The sequence below is a fragment of the Hyla sarda genome, chromosome 1, assembly GCF_029499605.1.
Source record: "Hyla sarda isolate aHylSar1 chromosome 1, aHylSar1.hap1, whole genome shotgun sequence".
NCBI lineage: Eukaryota > Metazoa > Chordata > Amphibia > Anura > Hylidae > Hyla > Hyla sarda.
Window position 1 is genome coordinate 62,894,566 of NC_079189.1, and position 24,413 is coordinate 62,918,978.

Consider the following 24,413-nt stretch of genomic DNA (forward strand, 5'->3'; position numbering starts at 1 on the left):
TAATAACATTATGCTTTGTTTTTCAGAAATACCTTTTATGCCATAAAAATGATGTAGGTATTATTTTAAGAGAAAATCGGGTATTGTGCAGAATGCTCAATAAAGTTCTTGTGCTGGATGTTATGAATGCTGCGTTCCATAGTCACAATAATACACCAACAGAATAACACTAGGGCAGTCAGCTGGCCCCGCTATATAGTCGTCCTTCATGAGGTAGGTACGATGAAAAGCCAGACAGCAGTGATCTCGGGAATAAGATGGTACTGAACCCACAAACATCTTACCTGGCAGCGTTATCCTCTTCAGAAAGAAATCCAGCCCCACTGTTTGTTTGTACTGTTTTCCGAATGATTCCTGGGCAAACCGCATGGCCAGCGATGTCTAGAAGGAAATGTGTGAAATGTTCGCATTTAATCAGCTCGGTATGGCAGAAAACAGATGGACATGTGAGCTCTGAAACGGCTTAGAATGAAGCCTAAAAACTCATAGGGGTATAGTAGTATTGGTTATAATGACAGCAATAATAGTTGTAGCTTTAAATGAGAAAATATTAAAGGGGTACTCCGGCCCTGAGACATCTTATCCCCTATCCAAAGGATAGGGGATACGATGTCTCACCGCGGGGGTCCCGCCGCTAGGGACCCGCGCAATCTTGTATTCGCCACCCACCTGTTTGAGCTGCACGCCGCGGTGCTAGCTCACAAACAGCCGTCACGACGCCTCCCATAGACTTGCATAGCGGGGCGGGGGGTGATGTCACACGGGGGCGGAGTTGTGACATCATGATACTCCAGCCCCGTGGTCACCAAACGGCTGTTTGTGAGCTGGCAACGCGGCGCGCAGCTCAAACAGGTGGGTGGCGAATACAAGATTGCAGGGGACCCCCGCGGTGAAACATCTTATCCCCTATCCTTTGGATAGGGGATAAGATGTCTCAGGGCCGGAGTACCCCTTTAACCTATCTAAAAATAAGACCACTAGGGTTCTCAATACTATCCAGAACATAATTCTGTCCGGCTGCAGAATCATCTTTATCCAGCTTAAGCACAAGCTGGGATAAAGTCCTGTAAGTGAGGGTGGGACTAGCACTCCTTTGTGTTCACTCCTGTCCTATCAGACTGCAGCATGAAAACAGAGGAGGGGGTTACAGAGCAGCCTGCAGTGATTGGATGAAGAGACTCAGCTCTGCACATCAGTATATATCGTGAAATGTGAATGCAAGGTGAGTGAGGGCGGGCTCAGTGCTTGCCACAGACACGCCTCTTCCTGAGCAGTGAATGTCAGAATGAGAGAGCAGCAGAACGTTTGTGGGCCAAAAACAGAAGCCAGACACATAAGAAAACATGTAAAACATCTGCATGGCCTAGTGGGTAATATATATAAGCATTGTTTTTTTCTCTCTGATAGGATAGGTACATTCCACAATGGTCATCAGTCTTGTCACATAGATTTTGGTGCGGATGTATTGAAGATATCCTGCCGCAGTTTTAATAATAATATAATGTGCATGGGCCCTAATAGTATTAGCAGTAATATTAGCAGTAGTAGTAATAACAACAACAACAACAACTTTCAGTTAACAAACAAACATAGGAAAATGTCCAGCGCCAACTCCTTGCCAAACGTTGCACTTTATTGATTCTTGCCTCGGTACACAGACAGTATGAACGCAGGTGACGTGTTTCGTCCCTCACAAATGGGCCTTTGAATCAATAAAGTGCAACGTTTGGCAAGGAATTGGCGCTGGACATTTTCCTTTGTTTGTTAATATCAACGTCTGCACCAGTCCGTGCGCAACGGTGAGCTGGAACTTTTCATACATCTTTAACAACTTTCAGTGGTAGACTGAATAATAGTAGAAGTAACAATGATGATAGTGCTAATAGCAGTACTAGTGATTACAGTAGTATATGTAAGGACAGTAATGGCAAAAGCAGTAACAGTGATAACGGGAGTAATAGCAAGTTTCTGTAGCATGCGCATGAATGCTTGCATGCCTCATTTAGAGGAATTGGAATGTCTCACTTCCTACAACAAATCTGTTTGTGACTATAGCCTTTTTTTTAGGGCACATACACATAACCATGATATGGCTTCATAATACAGTACACATGGATTTCTGAGGGGCCGTGTTGTCCTACAATTACATACAGAATTTATAAAAACTAAGAAAATTGTATTTTCTGTTACCATAATGTTTCTAAAATATGTCTCTTCAATGCAGGTCCATTTAGAGGAAACAATATGATGGCTACTTCCAGCAGGATAACGCACTATGCCACAAAGGTCACATCATCTTAAACTGGTTTCTTGAATATGACAATGAGGTATTTGTACTTCAATGGCCTCCACAGTTACCAGATCCCAACACAATGGAACATCTTTGGGAGGTGGTAGAACGGGAGATTCGGATCATGGATGTGCAACCCACAAATATCCAGCAACAAGCAACTGTGTGATGTCATCATGTCCATATGGACCAAAATCTATTAGAAATGTTTCCAGGAACTTGTAGAAAGTATAAAATATAAAGTAGAATGGATGTAAAAGGGGTCCATCCCGTTACTAGCAAGCTGTACCTGAAAAAAGAGGCGAGTTTATTTAAAAGGGTACTCCGCTGCTCAGCGTTAGGAACAAACTGTTCTGAACACTGGAGCCGGGAGCTCGTGATGTCATAGCCCCGCCCCCCTCAATGCAAGTCCTATTGGAGGGGGCATGACAGCTGTTACGCCCCCTCCCATGGACTTGCATTGGGGGGGGGGGTGGCGTGAGGTCATGAGGGGGCAGGGCTATGACATCACGAGCTCCCGGCTCCAGTTTGTTCCAAACGATGAGCAGCGGAGTACCCCTTTAAGTATCCATAGACCATCACTCCTTATTTACTCCTTATGACCCATATGATATTGTCACCTGTCAACTCATAGGTAGCACTGGAATATTGGTGGTGCTCAAAACAGTAATAGATAGTCCACAAGCAAATCCACAATACAAAATAAATTTTTTTGAAAGACCTTTGAAGTAGTGTCCTTGTGCGAAATGGCCATAGGCTAAAGGACGGCTGGTGTGTCCTCCTAAACGTTTGGCCACTGTGGAATCATTATAAAGAAGCAACGCTAAAGTCTGCCAACTTTAACTTCTTTTCTATTGTGGACTTACATTTAGACCATCTGCACACCCATTGAAGGGGCTTGGTGGTCTCTCCAATGTTTTGGGTTGCAATCTGTTCAGGTGTATATGGGTGGTTTTCTGTATATTGGCCCCTTACAGACAGGCTTCTAAAGTTATCTCCTTAACAACAGGTGGATGGTGACCTGAGGATATTCTATCCTGCTACGGCTGATCAAATGTACCTATAGTCGGTGCAGCTATGGAAACTGAAAAAACAAAAAATCAAAATATAGCACAACCTTCAGAACATTGTTGAAAAATTGACTTCCTCTACATTTGGTTTTAATCATATGCATTGTATACATAGGCAATACTAATGCTGGAAAACATTGCTCCCATCACAGCATCCTCTCCGTTGGTGTGCGCTGATCTAATGCTGTAGAACAATGACTCAGACATTGCGTATCCAGCAGAAAGGTTACCTTAAATGCTTCTCATTTATCATTCTACATACACTGTATTAAAAGGACTCCATTGACTGCACAGGCACTGGGTAACAAACAGATATCCTGATAAACAGATAACTGTAAGGCTAAGTTTCCACTTGGTTTTTTTTCTGGCAGTTTTTGGAAAACTACCACTGCAGTTTTTGAGCCAAAGTCAGAAATGGATCCATAAGGGAGGAGAAGTATAAGTTCTTCCTATATATGTCCTATTCCTTTTGAATACACTTCTGGCTTTGGCTCAAAAACTGCAGTGGCCATTTTCCAAAAACTGCCAGAAAAAAAACCAAGTGAAAACTTAGACTAATGCTAGTAATACTTCTTCTACTACTACTACTACTCCTCCTCCTCCTCCTCCTCCTGGGCAGCACAACCGTGATCTTGGAGTTACGTTGGGCTCTTACCTGTCCGTCACTCCCTGTATTTAAAAGTATCGGTCAGCTCTATATCATGCTCAGAGCTGCAGGCATTTAAAGATTTTCCAAGGTTATAAAATAATGTTTTACTTTTCAGTTCAAGAGAAGTCGGGTCAGGACGGGTAGGGAGGACGCATGCATGACGCAGCTCAGCGTGGCCCATTGGGGTCTGCCTGACAGGGTCTCTGGCACAGTCTTTGTTGTTGCTCTGATCACAGGATGTAGCAGAGCAAAGGAAAAAACAGCCTTAGGCCCCTTTCACACTGTCGGTATGCCCCGTCAAATACGGCTGTCAAACTCCATTTTAACAGCAAATAACAGGTCCCAATAAACCCGATTAGTATCAATGTGGTCTGTCAGGCGCCGTTATTTTTCGGAGAGAATAGCCGGAGAAAAAACAATGGTGCATGCACTATTTTTTCTCCGGCTACCCTCAATCCTAAAATAACGGGCTTCACACTGCAGTGTGAATGTAGCCTTAGTGTGAACCCTGCCTTACTACTACGGCATTTCTGAGTTATTTGACTTAGGCGACATTCGCACTACCGTTATGACACGGTAGTGTGACTGTTGTCAGGGAAGTCAGGGAGAAAAGTGCTATTCCCCCATCAAAAAAAGGAAACTGCGCCTGACAGCCCCCATAAAAGTAACCGGGAGCAGTCAGGACCCGTTGTTGCCTGTTCCTCCCTTTCACGAGAACGGCCATTAAAGTCACACAAATTTATTTTATTTTAAAACACTTTAATGGGCTCATCCCATATAGAATCTGCGCTAAAAACTATTCTGAGATGGTACTACACCCCAGCTTGACTAAGTAAGATTTATCCTGCAGTGTCAGACACATGCTGGAGGGGGTGTGGTGAGAGGGGGACTCTATCCCATGTGCTCTGGCTCTGCCCGATACTTGCCCCTTATTTGAGGACATGCAAATCACTTCTTCCGGAGTTGTTTGGTAATGATATTGGTTGGTCACCTCAATCAGTGCTTTTATTTGTAGAAACACGTAAACTGCCCCGAGAAATTAGAGATTTATTTTGCATTATTTGCGTACTAATTAAGATTACTATAATGAGTAACTGGAAGACTTCAAATATTCCGACTAAAGATACCCTCATTAATAAAATAAATCTAACTTATGCATATGAGAAAATTATAGCAATGGGAACAGGTAGAATGCCTTCTTTCAGTAAACGCTGGTTGCTTTGGATTTCATCGCCACACTGTGTTGATACATAGAGGGGGTAGAAATAAGCGATTCACTGACACGCCACAATTATTGTTTAACCCCTTTAGGACTTAGCCCTTTTTCACCTTAACCCGATAACGACCATGGACGAGTATAGACGTCCAGGTTGGCAGGCGTTCCCGCACCTGGACGTCTATACTCGTCCATTCTTCTCGTGGGTGCTGCCCAGTGCACCCACGAGATCGCGGCAGGGACTCGGCTGTAACACACAGCCGGGACCCTGCTGCACTGCCAGGACCGAAGTAAACTTCGGTCCCGGCAGTTTTAACCCTTACAGCCGCGGTCAGAAGTGACCGCGGGCTGTAAGTGTTATGACAGAGGGAGGGAGCTCCCTCTGTCTCCTCTGCAGCACCCCGCATCGCGATCGCGGGGTGCTGCGTGTAATACGCGGCTGGCCGGGGCCTGCCGCACTGCCGGGAGTGAAGTTCACTTCACTCCCGGCAGTTTAACCCTTACAGCCGCGGTCAGAAGTGACCGCGCGCTGTAAGGAGTTCTGACAGAGGGAGGGGGCTCCCTCTGTCTCTCCTGCAGCACCCCGCAGCGCGATCGCGGGGTGCTGTGTGTGGCCGCACTGCCGGGAGTGAAGTTCACTTCACTCCCAACAGTTTAACCCCTACAGCCGCGGTCAGAAGTGACCGCGCGCTGTAAGGAGTTCTGACAGAGGGAGGGGGCTCCCTCCGTCTCTCCTGCAGCACCCCGGAGCATCGCGGGGTGCTGCTGCATACCCGGTCCTACAAAGACCCCCAGGTCTGCCCTGGGTATTGCCTGCTAGTGAAATATGCTGCCTGCTAGTGAAAACTGTCAGGCAGCATATAACTGCAATGCTTTGGAATACTAAGTATTCCAAAGCATTAAAAAGTGTAAAAATAAATAAATAAAATAAAAGTGTAAAAATAAATAAAAATGTAATAAAAGTGTAAAAAAAATATATATATATTAAAAATAAATTTATTAAATGAATCTAATAAAAAAAAAAAGCATAATGTGTAGGATCGCATTGGCGGACATCCCCAGCATGTAATATGCTGCGGATGTCCGCCACGTGATCCTACACATTATGCAGCAGTCACGGTAATGAGCTCGCTGCTGCGGCTGGGTAGCTTTGTGCGTCCACTCATAGTGGCGGATTTTCCGCCAGCAGTCATGAGCGGACACACTGAGCTACCCAGCCGCAGCAGTAATGTATATATTCGCCATGAGCGGGTGCTTATTCCCACAACATGGCGGATATATCCATCAGGAGCCTTAACTGTCACAGACAGACGCGTTATACTGCCAGCCGACCAGCCAATAACTTGTAGGGGTGCGGTATATAAATGGGGTCACTTGTGGGGGTGGGGGTACTGTTCTGCCCTGAAAGCCAAATGGCGCTCCTCTCCTTCTGAGTCCTACCACGCGGCCAAGGAACCATATATGGCCAAAGCGGGGGTATTTCCGAACATGGGACAAGCAGCTAAATAAAATATAGGGTGCATTTCTTTCAATATCAGAAGTGATGTACAAAAAATATGACCCCCAAATGATGCATTTGTAAAAAATTGCAATTTTCGAATTTTTAACACTGACTTTGTAATAATTCCTGCCAAAAAACTATGGTGTTAAAATACTCACTGTACCCCCTAGCGAATACCTTGAGGGGTCTAGTTTTTAAAATGGGGTCATTTGGGGGGGTGTTCCTATGTTCTACTACCTTTTAATTTCTGCAAACCTTGCATAGCACATAAAAAAAGATGTACTTTTCACATTTTCAAAATTTCAAGTTAAATTGTTAGGCTTCTAACTAATTTAAAATGTTAATTAAAAACTAAAAAATGACGTCAAAATAAAGTAGACATCTGAAAGTATAAGTTTCATAAACTATTTGGTCAGTATGTATAAATATATGCAACCAATTAGTGTTAAAATAGCAAAAAAATCGTAATTTTTTGTAAAAATTTCATGATTTTTTGCATTGTAAAAAAAAAAACTACAAATGATATCGGCTTACTTTTACTATGCACATGAAGGACAACTTGTGACAAAAAAACAATGTCAGAATTATCGTGATTGGCAAAACGTTATCAGAGTTATTCTCTAATAAAGACAGACATCCCCGATTTGAAAAAAACAGGCCTGGTCTTTCAGGGGCGTACAGGTTTATTTGCATTGGTCCTTAAGGGGTTAAAGGGGTTCACCCTTGCTTATACTGTTCTTTGTTATTATGTTTGTGTGTTATGTGTGTATAAGTATGTGTTTTTTTATGTGTGTTGTGATTATGTATATATGTATTTTCTTACCTTTTGTGAAGATCCGGAAGCTGGCCCCTTTTTCTTCCAGTGGCTTGCTGTGTAACCTCGGCCTCTGCCATGTTGTGTTCGGTAAGTGGGATGTCGGGGGGTGTGTTCTTGCTTCTGTCCTTCCTATCTTCTGACGTCCGAGGTGAATCTTTTCTTCCTGTTTCTTCCGTGGCTCAGCGACGAATCTGCGGCCTCTTCCGGCGCATGCGCAGGTAGTTTTTTTTTTTTTTTACCAATAAAGTTTTTTTTGTCTAATTGACAAACTGTCTGCGCTTGCGCGAAGCTACGCTATTAGCGTAGACCTAACGTACACAACGCTGTTAGGGTAGCACTTGCGTACTCGGGCATGCGCAGACAGTTTGTCAATTAGACAAAAAAAACGTTATTGGTAAAAAAAAAACTACCTGCGCATGCGCCGGAAGAGGCCGCAGATTCGTCGCTGAGCCACGGAAGAAACAGGAAGAAAAGATTTGCCTCGGACGTCAGAAGATAGGAAGGACAGAAGCAAGAACATACCCCCCGACATCCCACTTACCGAACACAACATGGCGGAGGCCGAGGTGTACTGCAAGCCACTGGAAGAAAAAGGGGCCAGCTTCCGCATCTTCACAAAAGGTAAGAAAATACATATATACATAATCACAACACACATAAAAAAAAAAAAACACATACTTATACACACATAACACACAAACATAATAACAAAAAAACAGTATAAACAAGGGAGAACCCCTTTAAGGACTCGGCCATTTTATGCAATTCTAACCACTGTCACTTTAAACATTAATAACTCTGGAATGCTTTTAGTTATCATTCTGATTGTGAGAGTGTTTTTACGTGACATATTCTACTTTAACATAGTGGTAAAATTTTTGTGGTAACCTGCATCCTTTCTTGGTGAAAAATCCCCAAATTTGATAAAAAAAATAGTAAATTTTGCATTTTTCTAACTTTGAAGCTCTCTGCTTGTAAGGAAAATGGATATTCAAAATAAAACATTTTTTTTGGGTTCACATATACAATATGTCTACTTTATGTTTGAGTCATAAAATTTATGAGTTTTTACTTTTGGAAGACACCAGAGGGCTTCAAAGTTCAGCAGAAATTTTCACAAAATTTTCAAACTCACTATTTTGCAGGGACCAGTTCAGTTTTGAAGTGGATTTGAAGGGTCTTCATATTATAAATACTCCACAAATGACCCCATTATAAAAACTGCACCCCCCAAAGTATTCAAAATGACATTCACTCAGCGTTTTAACCCTTTGAGTGTTTCACGGGAATAGCAGCAAAGTGAAGGAGAAAATTCACAATCTTAAATTTTTTTACACTCGCATGATCTTGTAGACCCAATTTTTGAATTTTTGCAAGGGGTAAAAAGGAGAACATTTTTACTTGTATTTGAAACCCAATTTTTCTCAAGTAAGCACATACCTCATATGTCTATGTTAATTGTTTGGTGGGCGCAGAAGAGGGCTCAGAAGGGAAAGAGCGACAAATGGTTTTTGGGGGCCATGTCACCTTTAGGAAGCCCCTATGGTGCCAGAACAGCAAAAAAAAAAAAAAAAAAAAAAAAAAAAACACATGGCATACCCTTTTGGAAACTAGACCCCTCGGGGAACATAACAAGGGGTAAAGTGATCCTCAATACCCCACAGGTGATTCACGACTTTTGCATATGTAAAAAAAAAAAAATAATTTTTACCTAAAATGCTTGTTCTCCCAAAAATGTTACATTTTTTAAAAGGGTAAAAGCAGAAAATACCCCCCAAAATTTGTAACACAATTTCTCCTGAGTACGGCAATACCCCATATGTGACCCTAAACTGTTGCCTTGAAATAAGACAGGGCTCCAAAGTGAGAGCGCAATGCACATTTGAGGCCTGAATTAGGGACTTGCATAGGGGTGGACATAGGGGTATTCTACGCCAGTGATTCCCAAACAGGGGGCCTCCAGCTGTTGTAAAACTCCCAGCATGCCTGGACAGTCAGTGGCGGTCTGGTAATACTGGGAGTAGTTGTTTGCAACAGCTGAAGGCTCCGTTTCAGAAACAGTGGCGTAACAGAAGTTTTTCATTTTTATTGGGGAGGAAAGGGGGGCTGTGTAGGGATATGTGTATATGTAGTGTTTTTTACTTTTTATTTTATTTTGTGTTAGTGTAGTGTAGTGTTTTTAGGGTACAGTCGCACGGGCGGGGGTTCACTGTAGTTTTGAGCTGCGGCAAATTTTCTGCCACAGCTCAAACTTGCAGCCGGATACTTACTGTAAATCTCCGCCCATGTGAGTGTACCCTGTACGTTCACATGGGGGGGGGGGGGGGGGACATGCAGCTGTTGCAAAACTACAACTCCCAGCATGCGCTGACAGACTGTACATGCTGAGAGTTTTAGTTTTGCAACAGCTGTAGGCACACTGGTTGTGTATCACTGAGTTTGTGACCTAACTCAGTGTTTCACAACCAGTGTGCTTCCAGCTGTTGCAAAACTATAACTCCCAGCATGTACGGTGCATGCTGGGAGTTGTAGTTTGCAACAGCTGGTGGCACACCTGTCGTGAAACATTGAGTTAAGTAAAAAAAACTCTGTGTTTCACAACCAGTGTGCCTTCAGCTGTTGCAAAACTACAACTCTCAGCAGCCAACGGGCATGCTGGGAGTTGTAGTTATGCAACCAGCAGATGCACCACTACAACTCCCAGCATGCACTTTAGCTGATTGTGCAGGCTGGAAGTTGTAGTTATACAACAGCTGAAGGTACACTTTTCCATAGAAAAAATGTGCCTCCAGCTGTTGCAAAACTATAAGTCCCAGCATGCCCATATCCATAAGGGAATGCTGGGAGTTGTGGTGGTCTGCCTCCTGCTGTTGCATAACTACAGCTCCCAGCATGCCCTTTTTGCATGCTGGGAGCTGTTGCTAAGCAACAGCAGGAGACTGTCACTCCCCTCCAACTGCTGATCCACGCCGCCGCTCCTGGGGCCCCGATGCCAAAATGGGACTCCGGGGATCGGGGTCCCCAGCTGCCGGGGTCCACGTCCTGCACCCGATCACGTCCTCCGGAAGAGGGGCGGAGCAGGCCGACGAATCAGGGCGATCGTGAGGTGGCACCAGTTGAATTGTACAGCGATCTGCGGCCATCGCCGACATGGGGGGTCATCATGACCCCCCTCGGCGATATGCCGCGATGCCTGCTGAACGATTTCAGCAGGCATCGGGCACCGCCTCTGCTCCAGCTGGCTGCGTGGGGCCGGGAAAGCTCATGACGTTCTCATACGTCATGAGTCCTTAAGGACTCTGAAATGAAGACGTATGAGAACGTCATGAGTCCTTAAGGGATTAATATAGGTTCATTATTTTTTCACAGTCCATTCACATATACCAACACTATACACCTTTGCAATGAGATACAGCCTTATCTTCTCCATATAACATTGTATGTATAGTGTGATAAATGGTATGTAATAAGCAAAAAATGTTGAATGATCCTTGTTTTCTTAACGACTCAGATATTGCCAGACAGGTTATTATGTTTTATTTATGTTTGATATATGTTATGGGTCTCCATGAGACATAATATGGATTGACCTATATTGCTCGCATTTGGTGATATGACCCAATGGTTTTCTTTGTAATATGTTCCGAATGTATTATTATTTTTTTGATAAAAATTATTTAAAAATAAATAAAAAAAAAGACTTTAATGGCCGTTCTTGACGGGGAGCAACGGCAGTGTGAAAGGGACCTTAGCTTAGATGTGAACATTTTACACGTTGCCTTTCATACACTGTTGCTTTCAGACATTAGGTGACAAGATATTACTATTAACCCCTTCGCGCAGAACGCCACCTTTATATGGCGGATGACGCGATACCTTCGCACATACAGGCGTATATAGGCGACGTTCTTTAAAAATATGCGCTCCCGCGGCGCTGATCAGGTTAATTAACTAAAGTCCCGGGGTGTCCAGCAGGAGACCACTCCCGCCCAACACCCTGGGACCCCATTTGATTAACCCGATCAGCAATCGGGTGTGCAGGGGCGGCAGGTGTGTGGCGGGATGTGCAGGTACGCAGAGATCTGGAGGTCCGGTGGTGTCCACGATGACGGGGGTAAGTACCCTCCCCCATACAAGTTGCAAAACTACAACTCTCAGCATGTCCTCACAGTCTGGGCATGCTGGGAGTTGTAGCTTTGCAACGTCTGGAGGACTACAGTTTGAAGACCACTGTGTATTGGTCTCCAAACTGTGGTCCTCCAGATGTTGCAAAACTACAACTCCCAGCATGCCCAGACAGGCATTGGCTGTCTGAGCATGCTGGGAGTTTTGCAACAGCAGGAGGCACCTTGTTTGGGAAACACTGGCGTAGGGAATTTGTGGTGGTGGAGGCAAGAGTAACGCTTGCATCCGTGTCCGCACCAATGCAAATCCCTAACTTGGGTCTCAAATGCGCATGGTGCTCTCTCACCTCAGAGCCCTCTCGTATTTCACTGCAACAGTTTAGGGCCACATATGGGGTATTTCCGTACTCGGCAGAAATTGTGTTACAAATTTTGTGGGGCTTTTCCTCCTTTTACCCCTTATGAAAATGAAATATTGGGGTCTACACCAGCCTGTTAGTGTAAAAAAAAATAGATAATTTTTTACACTAACACGCTGGTTTTGCACCATACTTTTCATTTCCACAAGAGGAAAAAAGGAAAACAAGACCCCCAAAATTTGTAACGCAATTTCTCCTGAGTATGGAAATACCCCATATGTGGGTGTAAAGTGATCTGCGAGCGTACAACAAGGCTCAGGAGTGAGAGTGCACTATGTACATTTGAGGCCTAAATTGGTGATTTGCACAGGGGTGGCTGATAGCTACAGCGGTTCTGACAAACGCAAAAAAAAACACGCACATGTGACCGCATATTGGAAACTACACCCCACACGGAATGTAACAAGGGGTACAGTGAGCCTTAACACCTCACAGGTGTTTCACAAATTTTCGTTTAAAAGTTTGACATGAAAATGAAAAATTTTATTTTTTTCACTAAAATGCTGGTGTTACCCCAAAGTTTATTTAATAGTAAAAAAAAAAAAAAAAAAAAAAAAAAAAAAAAGACCCCCAAAATGTGTAACCCCATTTCTTCTGAGCAAGGAAATACCCCAAATGTGTATGTAAAGTGCTCTACGGGCGAACTACAATGCTCAGAAAAGAAGGAGCGCCATTGGGCTTTTGGAGAGAAAATTTGGCTGGAATTGAAGGCCACGTGTGTTTACAAAGCCCCCATAGTACAAGTACTGTGAACTTATGGAACAGTCTACCTCAGGAACTGGTCACAGCAGGAAAAATTAACAGCTTTAAAACAGGATTAGATACATTCCTGGAACAAAATAACATTAATGCTTATGAAGAAATATAAAATCCCATCCCTTCCCTAATATCGCGCCACACCCCTACCCCTTAATTCCCTGGTTGAACTTGATGGACATATGTCTTTTTTCGACTGTACTAACTATGTAACTATGTAACAATGGACCCCCCCCCCCCCCTCTCACATGTGACCCCATTTTGGAAACTACACCCCTCACGGAATGTAACAAGATGTACAGTGAGCATTTACACCCCACAGGTGTCTGACAGATTTTTGGAACAGTGGTCTGTGAAAATGAAAATGTTTTATTTTCATTTGCACAGCCCACTGTTCCAAACATAAGTCAAACGCCAGTGGGGTGTAAATTCTCACTGCACGCCTCATTACATTCCGTGAGGGGTGTAGTTTCCAAAATGGGGTCACATGTGGGGGAGGGGGTAAACGCACATGGCCCCCCAACTTCTATTCCGAGCAAAATCTCTCTCCAAAAGATCAATGGTGCTCCTCCTCTTCTGAGCATTGTAGTTCGCCCATAGAGCAGTTTACATTCATATATGGGGTATTTCAATACTCAGAAGAAATAGTGTTACAAATTTGGGGGGGAGGGTCTTTTTCTCCTATTACCCCTCATAAAAATGAAAACTTTGGGGTAACACCAGCATTTTAGTGAAAAAAAAATCAAATTTTTCATTTTCACGTCCAAACAGTGTAAATTCGGCAAACATCTGTGGGGTGTTAAGGCTCACTGTACCCCTTGTTACGTTCCTTGATTTTTTTTTTTCCTGTTCTGGCACCATATGGGCTTCCTAAATATGACATGCCCCCCAAAAGCCATTTCAGCTAAATTTGCTTTTCAAAAGCCAAAAGGTGGCTCCTTTTCTTCTGAGCATTGTAGTTCGCCCGCAGCGTGCTTTATGTCCACACATGGGGTATCTTCATACACAGAAGAGATGGGGTTACAAATTTTGGGGGGCATTATCTCATATTGCCCCTTGTAAAAATTGTACATTTGGGGAAAAAAACTGCATTTTAGTGGAAATTTCGTTTTTTCATTTACACCTCCCACTTTAAAGGGGTACTACGGTGGAAATGTATTATTATTTTTAAATCACCTGATGCCAGAAAGTTAAAGAGATTTGTAAATTACTTCTGTTAAAAAATCTTAATCCTTCCAGTACCTATTAGCTGCTGAATACTATAGAGGAAATGATTTTCTTTTTGGAACACAGAGCTCTCTCCTGAATCATGAGCACAGTGCTCTCTGCTGACATCTCTGACCATTTTAGGAACTGTCCAGAGTAGGAGAAAATCCCCATAGCAAACATATGCTGCTCTGGACAGTTCCTAAAATGGACAGAGATGTCAGCAAAGAGCACTGTGCTCGTGATGTCAGAAGATAGTACTGTGTTCCAAAAAGTAAATAATTTCCTCTGTAGTATTCAGCAGCTAATAAGTACTGGAAGGATTAAGATTTTTTAATAAAGTAATTTACAAATTTGTTTAATTTACTGGCACCAGTTAATTTTAAAAAAATAAAAAAAAAGGAAAAAATAAATTTTCCAGTACCCTTTTAAGGCTCACTGTAACCCTTGTTACGTTCCTTGAGGGGTGTAGTTTCCTAAATAGTATGCTGTGTGTTCCTTACACAACAGAAATTGGGTTACAAATTTTGGGGGCTTTTTCTCCTTTTACCCCTTGTAAAAATTTTAAAAAAATTAACATTGAAGATTTTGAATTTTCTCCATCACTTTGCTGCTATTCCTGTGAAACACCTAAAGGGTTAACAAACTTTCTGAATATCATTTGGAATACTTTAAGGGGTGCAGTTTATATAATGGGGTAATTTATTGGTTATTTCTCACAGAAAGGTCTCTCAAATCCACTTCAAACTGAACTGGTAGCTGAAAAATTCAGATTTTGAAATTTTCCTGAAAAACTGGAAAATTGATGCTAAACTTTGAAGCCCTTTAATATCTTAAAAACTTTATGATGCCAAAATAAAGTAGACATACTGTGTATGTGAATCAATATAGAATTTATTTGGTATGTCCATTTTCCTTACAAGCAGAGAGTTTAAAAATTTTCAAAAAATGCAAAATTTTCCTATTTTTCATGATATTTTTTAATGTTTCAGCAAGAAATTATGAAAGTATCGCCGAAAATTTACACAACCTCCCGGCGCCGGCTCCAGCATTTGGAACAGTTTGTTCCAAATGCTGAGCAGCAGAGTACCCCTTTAAGGTCAAAATGGGCTGTGTCCTTAAGGGGTTAATATTATTACCACTACTGTTATTAGGCTGGGTTCACATTACGTTTTGTCCCATACGGGGGCGCATACGGCAGGGGGAGCTAAAAACATGTGCTCCCATATGCCTTCGTATGCGCTCCCGTATGTAATTAATTTCAATGAGCCAACCGGAGTGAAACGTTCGGTCGGCTCATTTTTGCGCCGTATGCGCTTTTTCCCCGGACCTAAAACTGTGGTCGACCACGGTTTTAGGTCCGGTTGTAAAAGCGCATATGGCGCAAAAATGAGCCGACCGGACTGAACGTTTCACTGCGGTTGGCTCATTGAAATTAATTACATACGGGAGCGCATACGAAGGTATACGGGAGCGCATGTTTTTAGCTCTCCCCTGTATGGGACAAAAACGTGATGTGAACCCAGCCTTACTGATATTAATTTTATTATAGCTACTAATGTTATTACTATTTTTATTACTACCGTACTTTGAATCGATCACCTCGTCTGTTACTATTTTTTACTACTTTGACTGTTATTACTATTATTTCTACTGTAACTATCGCTATTACTTTTACCAATAAGGCAATTTTGATGAGAACGGAACAGTAATGTAATGGTTGCCACAGGATTGTGTATTTTAATCCAATTCTATTGCAAGGACTTTGAATACCAGCACCTAGCCTTAGTTCTATATGTGATGGTTCACATATTCATAAAAACTTAATTTATAGAAGCCATATGATAGAATTGATACAGTTTGGCCAGATCATGCCCTGAGCATAAGCTCCTATAAAATAATAAAACTGTTTTACATGCAAAAGTGTAAATAAACCAATAAAATGAAGTTAAAAAGGAAATAAAAATGAAATGATCTACAATGTTTTTCTGATTATTGCACACGTTTCTTTATTACATAGTAGGATGGCACTTGTATTCTTAAGAAAAAAAAAACAAAAACAAACCCGAATAAACAAACAATCTACTTATAACAAGTGTCCATTTCTAACACCACAAGAACAAGTTACAGATCTTCTAGGCAAGTAATAGGGATGAAGCTAAACCAGTGCTATAATCCGATCATCCAGAGCTTACAGGTAGACCTTGAAACCAGTATTCAGTACTGAGCAGGTTATAGAAATAGAATGGGAAAGCCAAACGCTACTTAGGTTATATTATATTTTATCTTTAATACATTTTAAATATATAACCTAGAGGACTGGAATATTATTTTTATTTTCATTTATTAAACACTTCTGGGGTATTTGAGTTTACCTTTCCAGTAACCTTGGTTATATATAGGCAAAGTGAGCTGAACCCAAGTTTGGTTCAGAGTAACATACTCACTACCGGCCCCAGTAACAGTAACATACTCAATACCGGCCCCAGTAACAGTAACATACTCAATACCGGCCCCAGTAACAGTAACATACTCAATACCGGCCCCAGTAACAGTAACATACTCAATACCGGCCCCAGTAACAGTAACATACTCAATACCGGCCCCAGTAACAGTAACATACTCAATACCGGCCCCAGTAACATACTCAATACCGGCCCCAGTAACAGTAACATACTCAATACCGGCCCCAGTAACAGTAACATACTCAATACCGGCCCCAGTAACAGTAACATACTCAATACCGGCCCCAGTAACAGTAACATACTCAATACCGGCCCCAGTAACAGTAACATACTCAATACCGGCCCCAGTAACAGTAACATACTCAATACCGGCCCCAGTAACAGTAACATACTCAATACCGGCCCCAGTAACAGTAACATACTCAATACCGGCCCCAGTAACAGTAACATACTCAATACCGGCCCCAGTAACAGTAACATACTCAATACCGGCCCCAGTAACAGTAACATACTCAATACCGGCCCCAGTAACAGTAACATACTCAATACCGGCCCCAGTAACAGTAACATACTCAATACCGGCCCCAGTAACAGTAACATACTCAATACCGGCCCCAGTAACAGTAACATACTCAATACCGGCCCCAGTAACATACTCAATACCGGCCCCAGTAACATACTCAATACCGGCCCCAGTAACATACTCAATACCGGCCCCAGTAACATACTCAATACCGGCCCCAGTAACATACTCAATACCGGCCCCAGTAACATACTCAATACCGGCCCCAGTAACAGTAACATACTCAATACCGGCCCCAGTAACAGTAACATACTCAATACCGGCCCCAGTAACATACTCAATACCGGCCCCAGTAACATACTCAATACCGGCCCCAGTAACATACTCAATACCGGCCCCAGTAACATACTCAATACCGGCCCCTGTAACATACTCAATACCGGCCCCTGTAAGTGTAACATACTCAATACCGGCCCCTGTAAGTGTAACATACTCAATACCGGCCCCTGTAAGAGTAACATACTCAATACTGGCCCCTGTAAGAGTAACATACTCAATACTGGCCCCTGTAAGAGTAACATACTCAATACTGGCCCCTGTAAGAGTAACATACTCAATACTGGCCCCTGTAAGAGTAACATACTCAATACTGGCCCCTGTAAGAGTAACATACTCAATACTGGCCCCTGTAAGAGTAACATACTCAATACTGGCCCCTGTAAGAGTAACATACTCAATACTGGCCCCTGTAAGAGTAACATACTCAATACTGGCCCCTGTAAGAGTAACATACTCAATACTGGCCCCTGTAAGAGTAACATACTCAATACTGGCCCCTGTAAGAGTAACATACTCAATACTGGCCCCTGTAAGAGTAACATACTCAATACTGGCCCCTGTAAGAGTAACATACTCAATACTGGCCCCTGTAAGAGTAACATACTCAATACTGGCCCCTGTAAGAGTAACATACTCAATACTGGCCCCTGTAAGAGTAACATACTCAATACTGGCCCCTGTAAGAGTAACATACTCAATACTGGCCCCTGTAAGAGTAACATACTCAATACTGGCCCCTGTAAGAGTAACATACTCAATACTGGCCCCTGTAAGAGTAACATACTCAATACTGACCCCTGTAAGAGTAACATACTCCATATTCTACAAACTACCAACCTGGCTACTGAGTGGTTCTCGTAGATGACATTTCCACTAAATACTGAGACCAGTCACCAGACTAATACAATTTTCACTCTTCTGCTATATCCTACCCCACATCATAAACTCAATTCTTGATAAAGAGTGAATATCCAAAAAATACTTTTTGAATCATATTAGAGGAGATAGAAATATCAAGAGGTTTTTTCGAAACTTCATCTAAAAAGGTTTTCTTTGCAAATTCTTCTCTCAACATTTTGACTATAGATGATCTTTATGTGAGAGATGTCTGTATGGAGCAGGTTACTGGATATTGGCCCAGACTTACTAAACTGTATGAGAGAAAAAGTGGAGGGATTTTCCCACCGCGACCAATCACAGCTCAGCTAACAAGCTCTGGTAAAGTGAAAGCCGAGCTGTGATTGGTTACGGCTGTCACGCCCCTCCCATAGACTTGAGTTGAGGGGGCGGGGTGTGACATCATGAGGGGTGGGGCTATGACGTCACAAGCTCCCGGAGCCGGCTCTAAGCCTTCAGAACATTTTGTTCCAATCGCTGAGCAGCGGAGTACCCCTTTAATGTTTTGCCAAGATGTACATCATATGAAAAGTTTCTGATTTTGACAGTGCCCATTAAGGGTTTTTAACTTGGAAAAAAAAAGGGCACTTAAAAAGAATGGTCTAAACTTAGACTACAAGGTCTAAAGATTTACCAGATTTAAAATCTGGTGCACTCTTTGACTGTCTAGTGTTCGGAGAAACCCTTGTTCCTGATAATCGACCTGTGTAAAAGGGCCAAATATCTAATATAGTAGGGTGTCAAGTGGAAATACATCAAAGAGTACACAGTCTGTAAACACGAGTGTATGCTCTCACACACACAGTTAAAGGGGTACTCCGGTGGGGAAATAAAATAAACATTTTATCTACTGGTGCCAGAAAGTTAAACAGATTTGTAAATGACTTCTATTAAAAAATCTTTTTGAATTTCTATTCTTTTTGAATTTCTTTTTTGTCTTGTCCACAGTGCTCTCTGCTGACACCTCTGTCCATGTCAGAAACTGTCCAGAGCAGCATAGGTTTGCAATGGGGATTTTCTCCTGCTCTGGACAGTTCCTGATATGGGCATCAGGTGTCAGCAGAGAGCACTGTGGACAAGACAAAAAAGAAATTCACGAAGAAAATAATTTCCTCTATAGCATACAGCTGCTAAAAAGTACTGGAAGGGTAAAGTTTTTTTTTTTTTTTTTTAATAGAAGTCATTTAAAATCTGTTTAACTTTCTGGCAACAGTTGATTTAAAAAATTTTTTTTAAATATATATATGTTTTCCAACAGAGTACCCCTTTAATACTTGACTGACACAAGCTTCCCTGACGTTACATCATATTTTCAGTTATTCCATTGATTTTTTTGTTATTTTTGTAATAATGTCAGTATTTTCTCCAATGCGATGTATTTCCTGAGAATAAGATTAAGCCGGCAGGAGTTACGAGTCTCTGAGCAGAAGTCTACCTTGTCCGCAGTTGTAATTAAACCACAAATCAGATCACAAATGGTCACGTCTGCTCATATAATATCACATTTGCAGGATTAAAATGCTGGAAACTCCAGTTATCATTCATCTGAGTACCATAAAAACCACAAGAGTCTTTGACCATGATTAACAGGGAGTGAAGGGTAAACCTCTACCTTCTTTTGTCAATGAAACAGACCATGACTAAGACTTAAGACGTAAGACACTAAATTATAACTGGAAATACAAGGGTCCCTCAAGCTACAATATCAATTCATTTAGGGACGACCATTGCAAGTTGAAAACATTGTAATGTGAAACAATAACTTTATTGAAAACTAGTAATTGATTCTGAGGCTTTAAAAAGGTCATCCAAAAAAAAGTAAGAAGATTAAAAAGGAAAATGCCATGGTTTTAGGTCCGGTCAGGCAACCGGATAATGGGCAAAAAATGTGCCGACTGGAGTCACCGATTGACTCCGGTCGGCTCATTGAAATTGATTGTTGTACACGAGAAAAACCGACGTCCTGCATATAGATTCTTGATCTTCAGCTCCCATCTCGGGCTGCTAATCCGGCATAGGAGAAGATATAGCGTGGGGCGCTCAGAGGCGACTGTCGGCGGTTTCACGCATACAAATGCGCTTCTTCCGGCATGCTGGGAGTTGTAGTTTTGCAACATCTGGAGGTCCGCAGGTTGAAAACCACTGATGACGGCATTGACAGGCGGTGATGATGACGAAGGCCACGGTTGTCTTCAACCTGCAGACCTCCAGATGTTTCAAAACTACAACTCCCAGCATGCCTGGACAGCCGATGGCTGTCCAGGCATGCTGGGAGTTGTAGTTTTGCAACATCTGGAGGTCCGCAGGTTGAAGACCACTGATGAAGGGATTGACAGGCGGTGATGATGAAGGGAGGGGGGGGGGGATGATGTATTTCACACCCTAGGCTTATGGTCGAGTCAATAACTTTTCCTGGGTTTTTGGGGTAAAATTAGGGGCCTCGGCTTATATTTGGGTCGGCTTATACTCGAGTATATACGGTAAACAGATTTGTAAATTACTTCTAGTAAAAAATCTTTACCCTTCCAGTACTTAGCAGCTGCTGTATGTTCCAGAGGAAGTTCTTTTCTTTTTGAATTTCCTTTCTGTATGACCACAGTGCTCTCTGCTGACACCTCTGTCCATTTAAGGAACTGTCCAGAGCAGGAGCAAAGCCCAGAGCAAACCTCTCCTACTCTGGACAGTTTCTGACATGGACAGAGGTGTCAGCAGAGAGCGCTGTGGTCATACAGAAAGGAAATTCAAAAATAAAAGAACTTCCTCTGTAGTATACAGCAGCTTATAAGTACGGTAAGGATTGAGATTTTTAAATAGAAATAATTTACAAATCTGTTTAATGTTCTGTTACCAGGCGATTTACCCATTAAGGACAAAGGGCATAAATGTACGTCCTGCGCCCGCTCACAGTCTCTAAACCACGCTTAGGAGCTGAGTATTTTTATAGTTCGGACATTTACGCACGCGGCGATACCACATTTATTTTTATTTACACTGTTTTATTTTTTTATGGGAAAAGGGGGGTGATTCAAACTTTTATTAGGGAAGGGGTTATATTTCCTTTATTAACACACTTAACTTTTTTTTTTTGCAGCGTTATAGGTACCATAGGTATTAATTAATACACGCCTGTGATCAGTGGTATCGGCGCTTGACTGCTCCTGCCTGGATCTCAGACACGGAGCAGTCATTCGTCGATCGGACACTGAGGAGGCAGGTAAGGGCCCTCCCGGTGTCCTGTAAGCTGTTCGGGAAGCCGCGATTTCACTGCGGCGGTCCCGAACAGCCCGACTGAGCAGCCGGGTTACTTTCACTTCAGACGCGGCAGTCAGCTTTGATCGCCACGTCTGATGGGTTAATACAGGGCATCACCCGGATCGAAGCCGCGGGTCCCAGCCATTGATAGCCGCCGGGACCGACCCGACATTACGCGGGGACACCGCGTGACCCCGCGGGAGCCGGCGGAGGACGTAAATATACATCCTTCGTCGTTAAGGGGTTAAAGTCAGTTAATGTCTGGCATTAGCCGGTGATCTCAGTCATTAGCCATGGGTCCTGGCCATGGTCCATGGCTAACGCCAGATATTAACATTAGGGTGATGTCCGGTATTAATACTTTAACCAATTAACGACCTGTGCTGTACATATACGGCACGGACATGCGGCAGGTCTATGAAGTAAGCTCAGGAGCTGAGCTGGCTTCATATCCTTTCAGTCCCAGCTGATATCAGCAACCAGGAAAAAGTGATTAAAAAGTCCCATCAAAACAAAAATGGTATCAATGAAAACTACAGATCATGGCGCAAAAAATGAGCCCTCATATAGCCTTGTATATGGAAAAATAAAAAAAAAGTTTGGTATAATTTTAATCGTATAGACCTATAGAATAAAGATAAGGTGTCCTCTTTAACGAAAAGTGCTCTGCGTACAATCGGAAGCCCTCAAAAAAATAAAAAATGGCTTTTTTTTTATCTTCTCAATTTTGTCCCAAAAATATATATATTTTTTTTTGTTTCACCGTATGCTTTTGTGGTGAAATGACTGACGTCATTACAAAGTACAATTTGTGGCGCAAAAAAACAAGCCCTCATATAGGTCTGTAGGTGGAAAATTAAAAGAGTTATGATTTTTTTATAAGGTGAGGTGGAAAACAAGTGCAAAAATGAAAAAAAAAAAAAAAACAGTGTACTTAACGGGTTAATCAAAGCTGAAATGCATTTAAAAAAAGTTGACGGTTTGATCGGGATTACCGCGGCAAAATCGAGGTGTCCTGATCAGCTCAAAGGACACGCAGAAGTCCCTTACCTAGCTCCTTCCCGTCCAATCGGCACTCCATCAGTGCAGGAAAACTCATCAGCCTGTATTAATGGAGCACCGATAACACTGATCAATGCTGTGCTATGGCACAGCATTGTTTAGTGTATTCAATGGAAAGATTGCATGTAATAGTCCCCTGTGGGAACAAAACAAAATAGTGAATAAAATGTAAACAAAAAACAAAAACAAAAAAAAAAGTTAATAAATGTGAATAGGCCCCTTCCCACCTCATTGTCCAATTATTTTTATAAAGTATTGTAAACAAAAATAAAACATACATATACTTGGTATCGCCGTGTGCGGAAATGTCCAGACTAAGAAAATATAACATTATTTAAGCTGCACGGTCAATGGCATATAGGTTAAAAAAAAATAAAAAATCCAGAATTTTGTATTTTTGGTCACTTTCCCATCACAACAAAAATGGTACTAATAAAAAACTACAGATCAAACTTTGAGGACCTGAATACTAAAGGTATTGGAAAGCTGCAGAACATTACATTATAGGGTGAATAAGCTTTCTTTCCATAAGCCTGGACAACTGCTGGAACGTTGCACTTACTTTCCACAGTTTGTTATGGCCACTGCTAATAGAAAGCTGCACGCTGAGAGAAAGAAAATTATTTTAATTTAACAAAGCAATAAATTGGTGTGAAATAACTCTCTTCAACGTCTGTACAAATGCGCTTTTCTTCTTTTTTTACTCGTCTCACGGGGAAGCCTGCCAAATTCTTCAAGGAGATTATCATGGAAAATGGTGAAATTGTCATCAAGTCTTGTGAAGTCACAAGATCTGAGAATAGGTTTACCACGTTGCCAAAAAGCAAAACGTACAGTTCTGCTGGGTGTAAAATCAAAGACTCTGAGCCAAATGTTTTCAGTTTCTTTTCCATGGCAAGACGTTGTACTGTATCTATGCAGATTGTTATACTAAGTTCACTGTGATTTTCACCTCCACATTTCACTTGTCATTTTCCAAAAAAAACTTAACCTTTAACCCCCAACAGTAAAAGGCATTCATCACCCAATACGGGTTCCAGAGCTTTTAAAAAAAAAAAAAAAAAAAAAAAAGCTAAGTTACAGTGGGGCAAAAAAGTATTTAGTCAGCCACCAATTGTGCAAGTTCTCCCACTTGATGAGAGAGGCCTGTAATTTTCATCATAGGTATACCTCAACTATGAGAGACATAATGAGAAAAAAATCCATAAAATCACATTGTCAGATTATTAAAGAATTTATTTGCTGATTATAATGGAAAATAAGTATTTGGTCACCTACAAACAATAAGAGTCTCCTCTGTCCTCCACTCATTACCTGTATTAATAGCACCTGTTTGAACTGGTTATCAGTATAAGACACCTGTCCACAACCTCAAACAGTCACACTCCAAACTCCACTATGGCCAAGACCAAAGAGCTGTCAAAGGACACCAGAAACAAAATTGTAGACCTGCACCAGGCTGGGAAGACTGAATCTGCAATAGGCAAACAGCTTGGTGTGAAGAAATCAACTGTGGGAGCAATTATTAAAAAATGGAAGGCCTACAAGACCACTGATAATCTCCCTCGATCTGGGGCTCCATGCAAGATCTCACCCTGTGGTGTCAAAATGATCACAAGAATGGTGAGTAAAAATCCCAGAACCAGATGGGGGGACCTAGTGAATGACCTGCAGAGAGCTGGGACCAAAGTAACAAAGGCTACCGTCAGTAACCCACTACGTTGCCAGGGACACAAATCATGCAGTGCCAGACGTGTCCCCCTGCTTAAGTCAATACATGTCTGGGCCCGTCTGAAGTTTGCTAGAGATCATTTGGATGATGCATAA

The 24,413-nt window shown here is 42.1% G+C and overlaps 1 protein-coding gene across 3 annotated transcripts in view; it reads right to left on the reverse strand.

The window, feature by feature from the left end:
* The window catches only part of RAB28 (RAB28, member RAS oncogene family), a 175,469-nt gene that overhangs the window by 141,546 nt on the left and 9,510 nt on the right, over nucleotides 1-24,413 (reverse strand). For all 3 annotated transcript variants that reach the window (XM_056555159.1, XM_056555158.1, XM_056555157.1), the window contains exon 2: nucleotides 285-381. In XM_056555159.1, coding sequence (XP_056411134.1) covers nucleotides 285-381 — 97 coding nt within the window. The remainder of the gene's footprint in view (nucleotides 1-284; nucleotides 382-24,413) is intronic.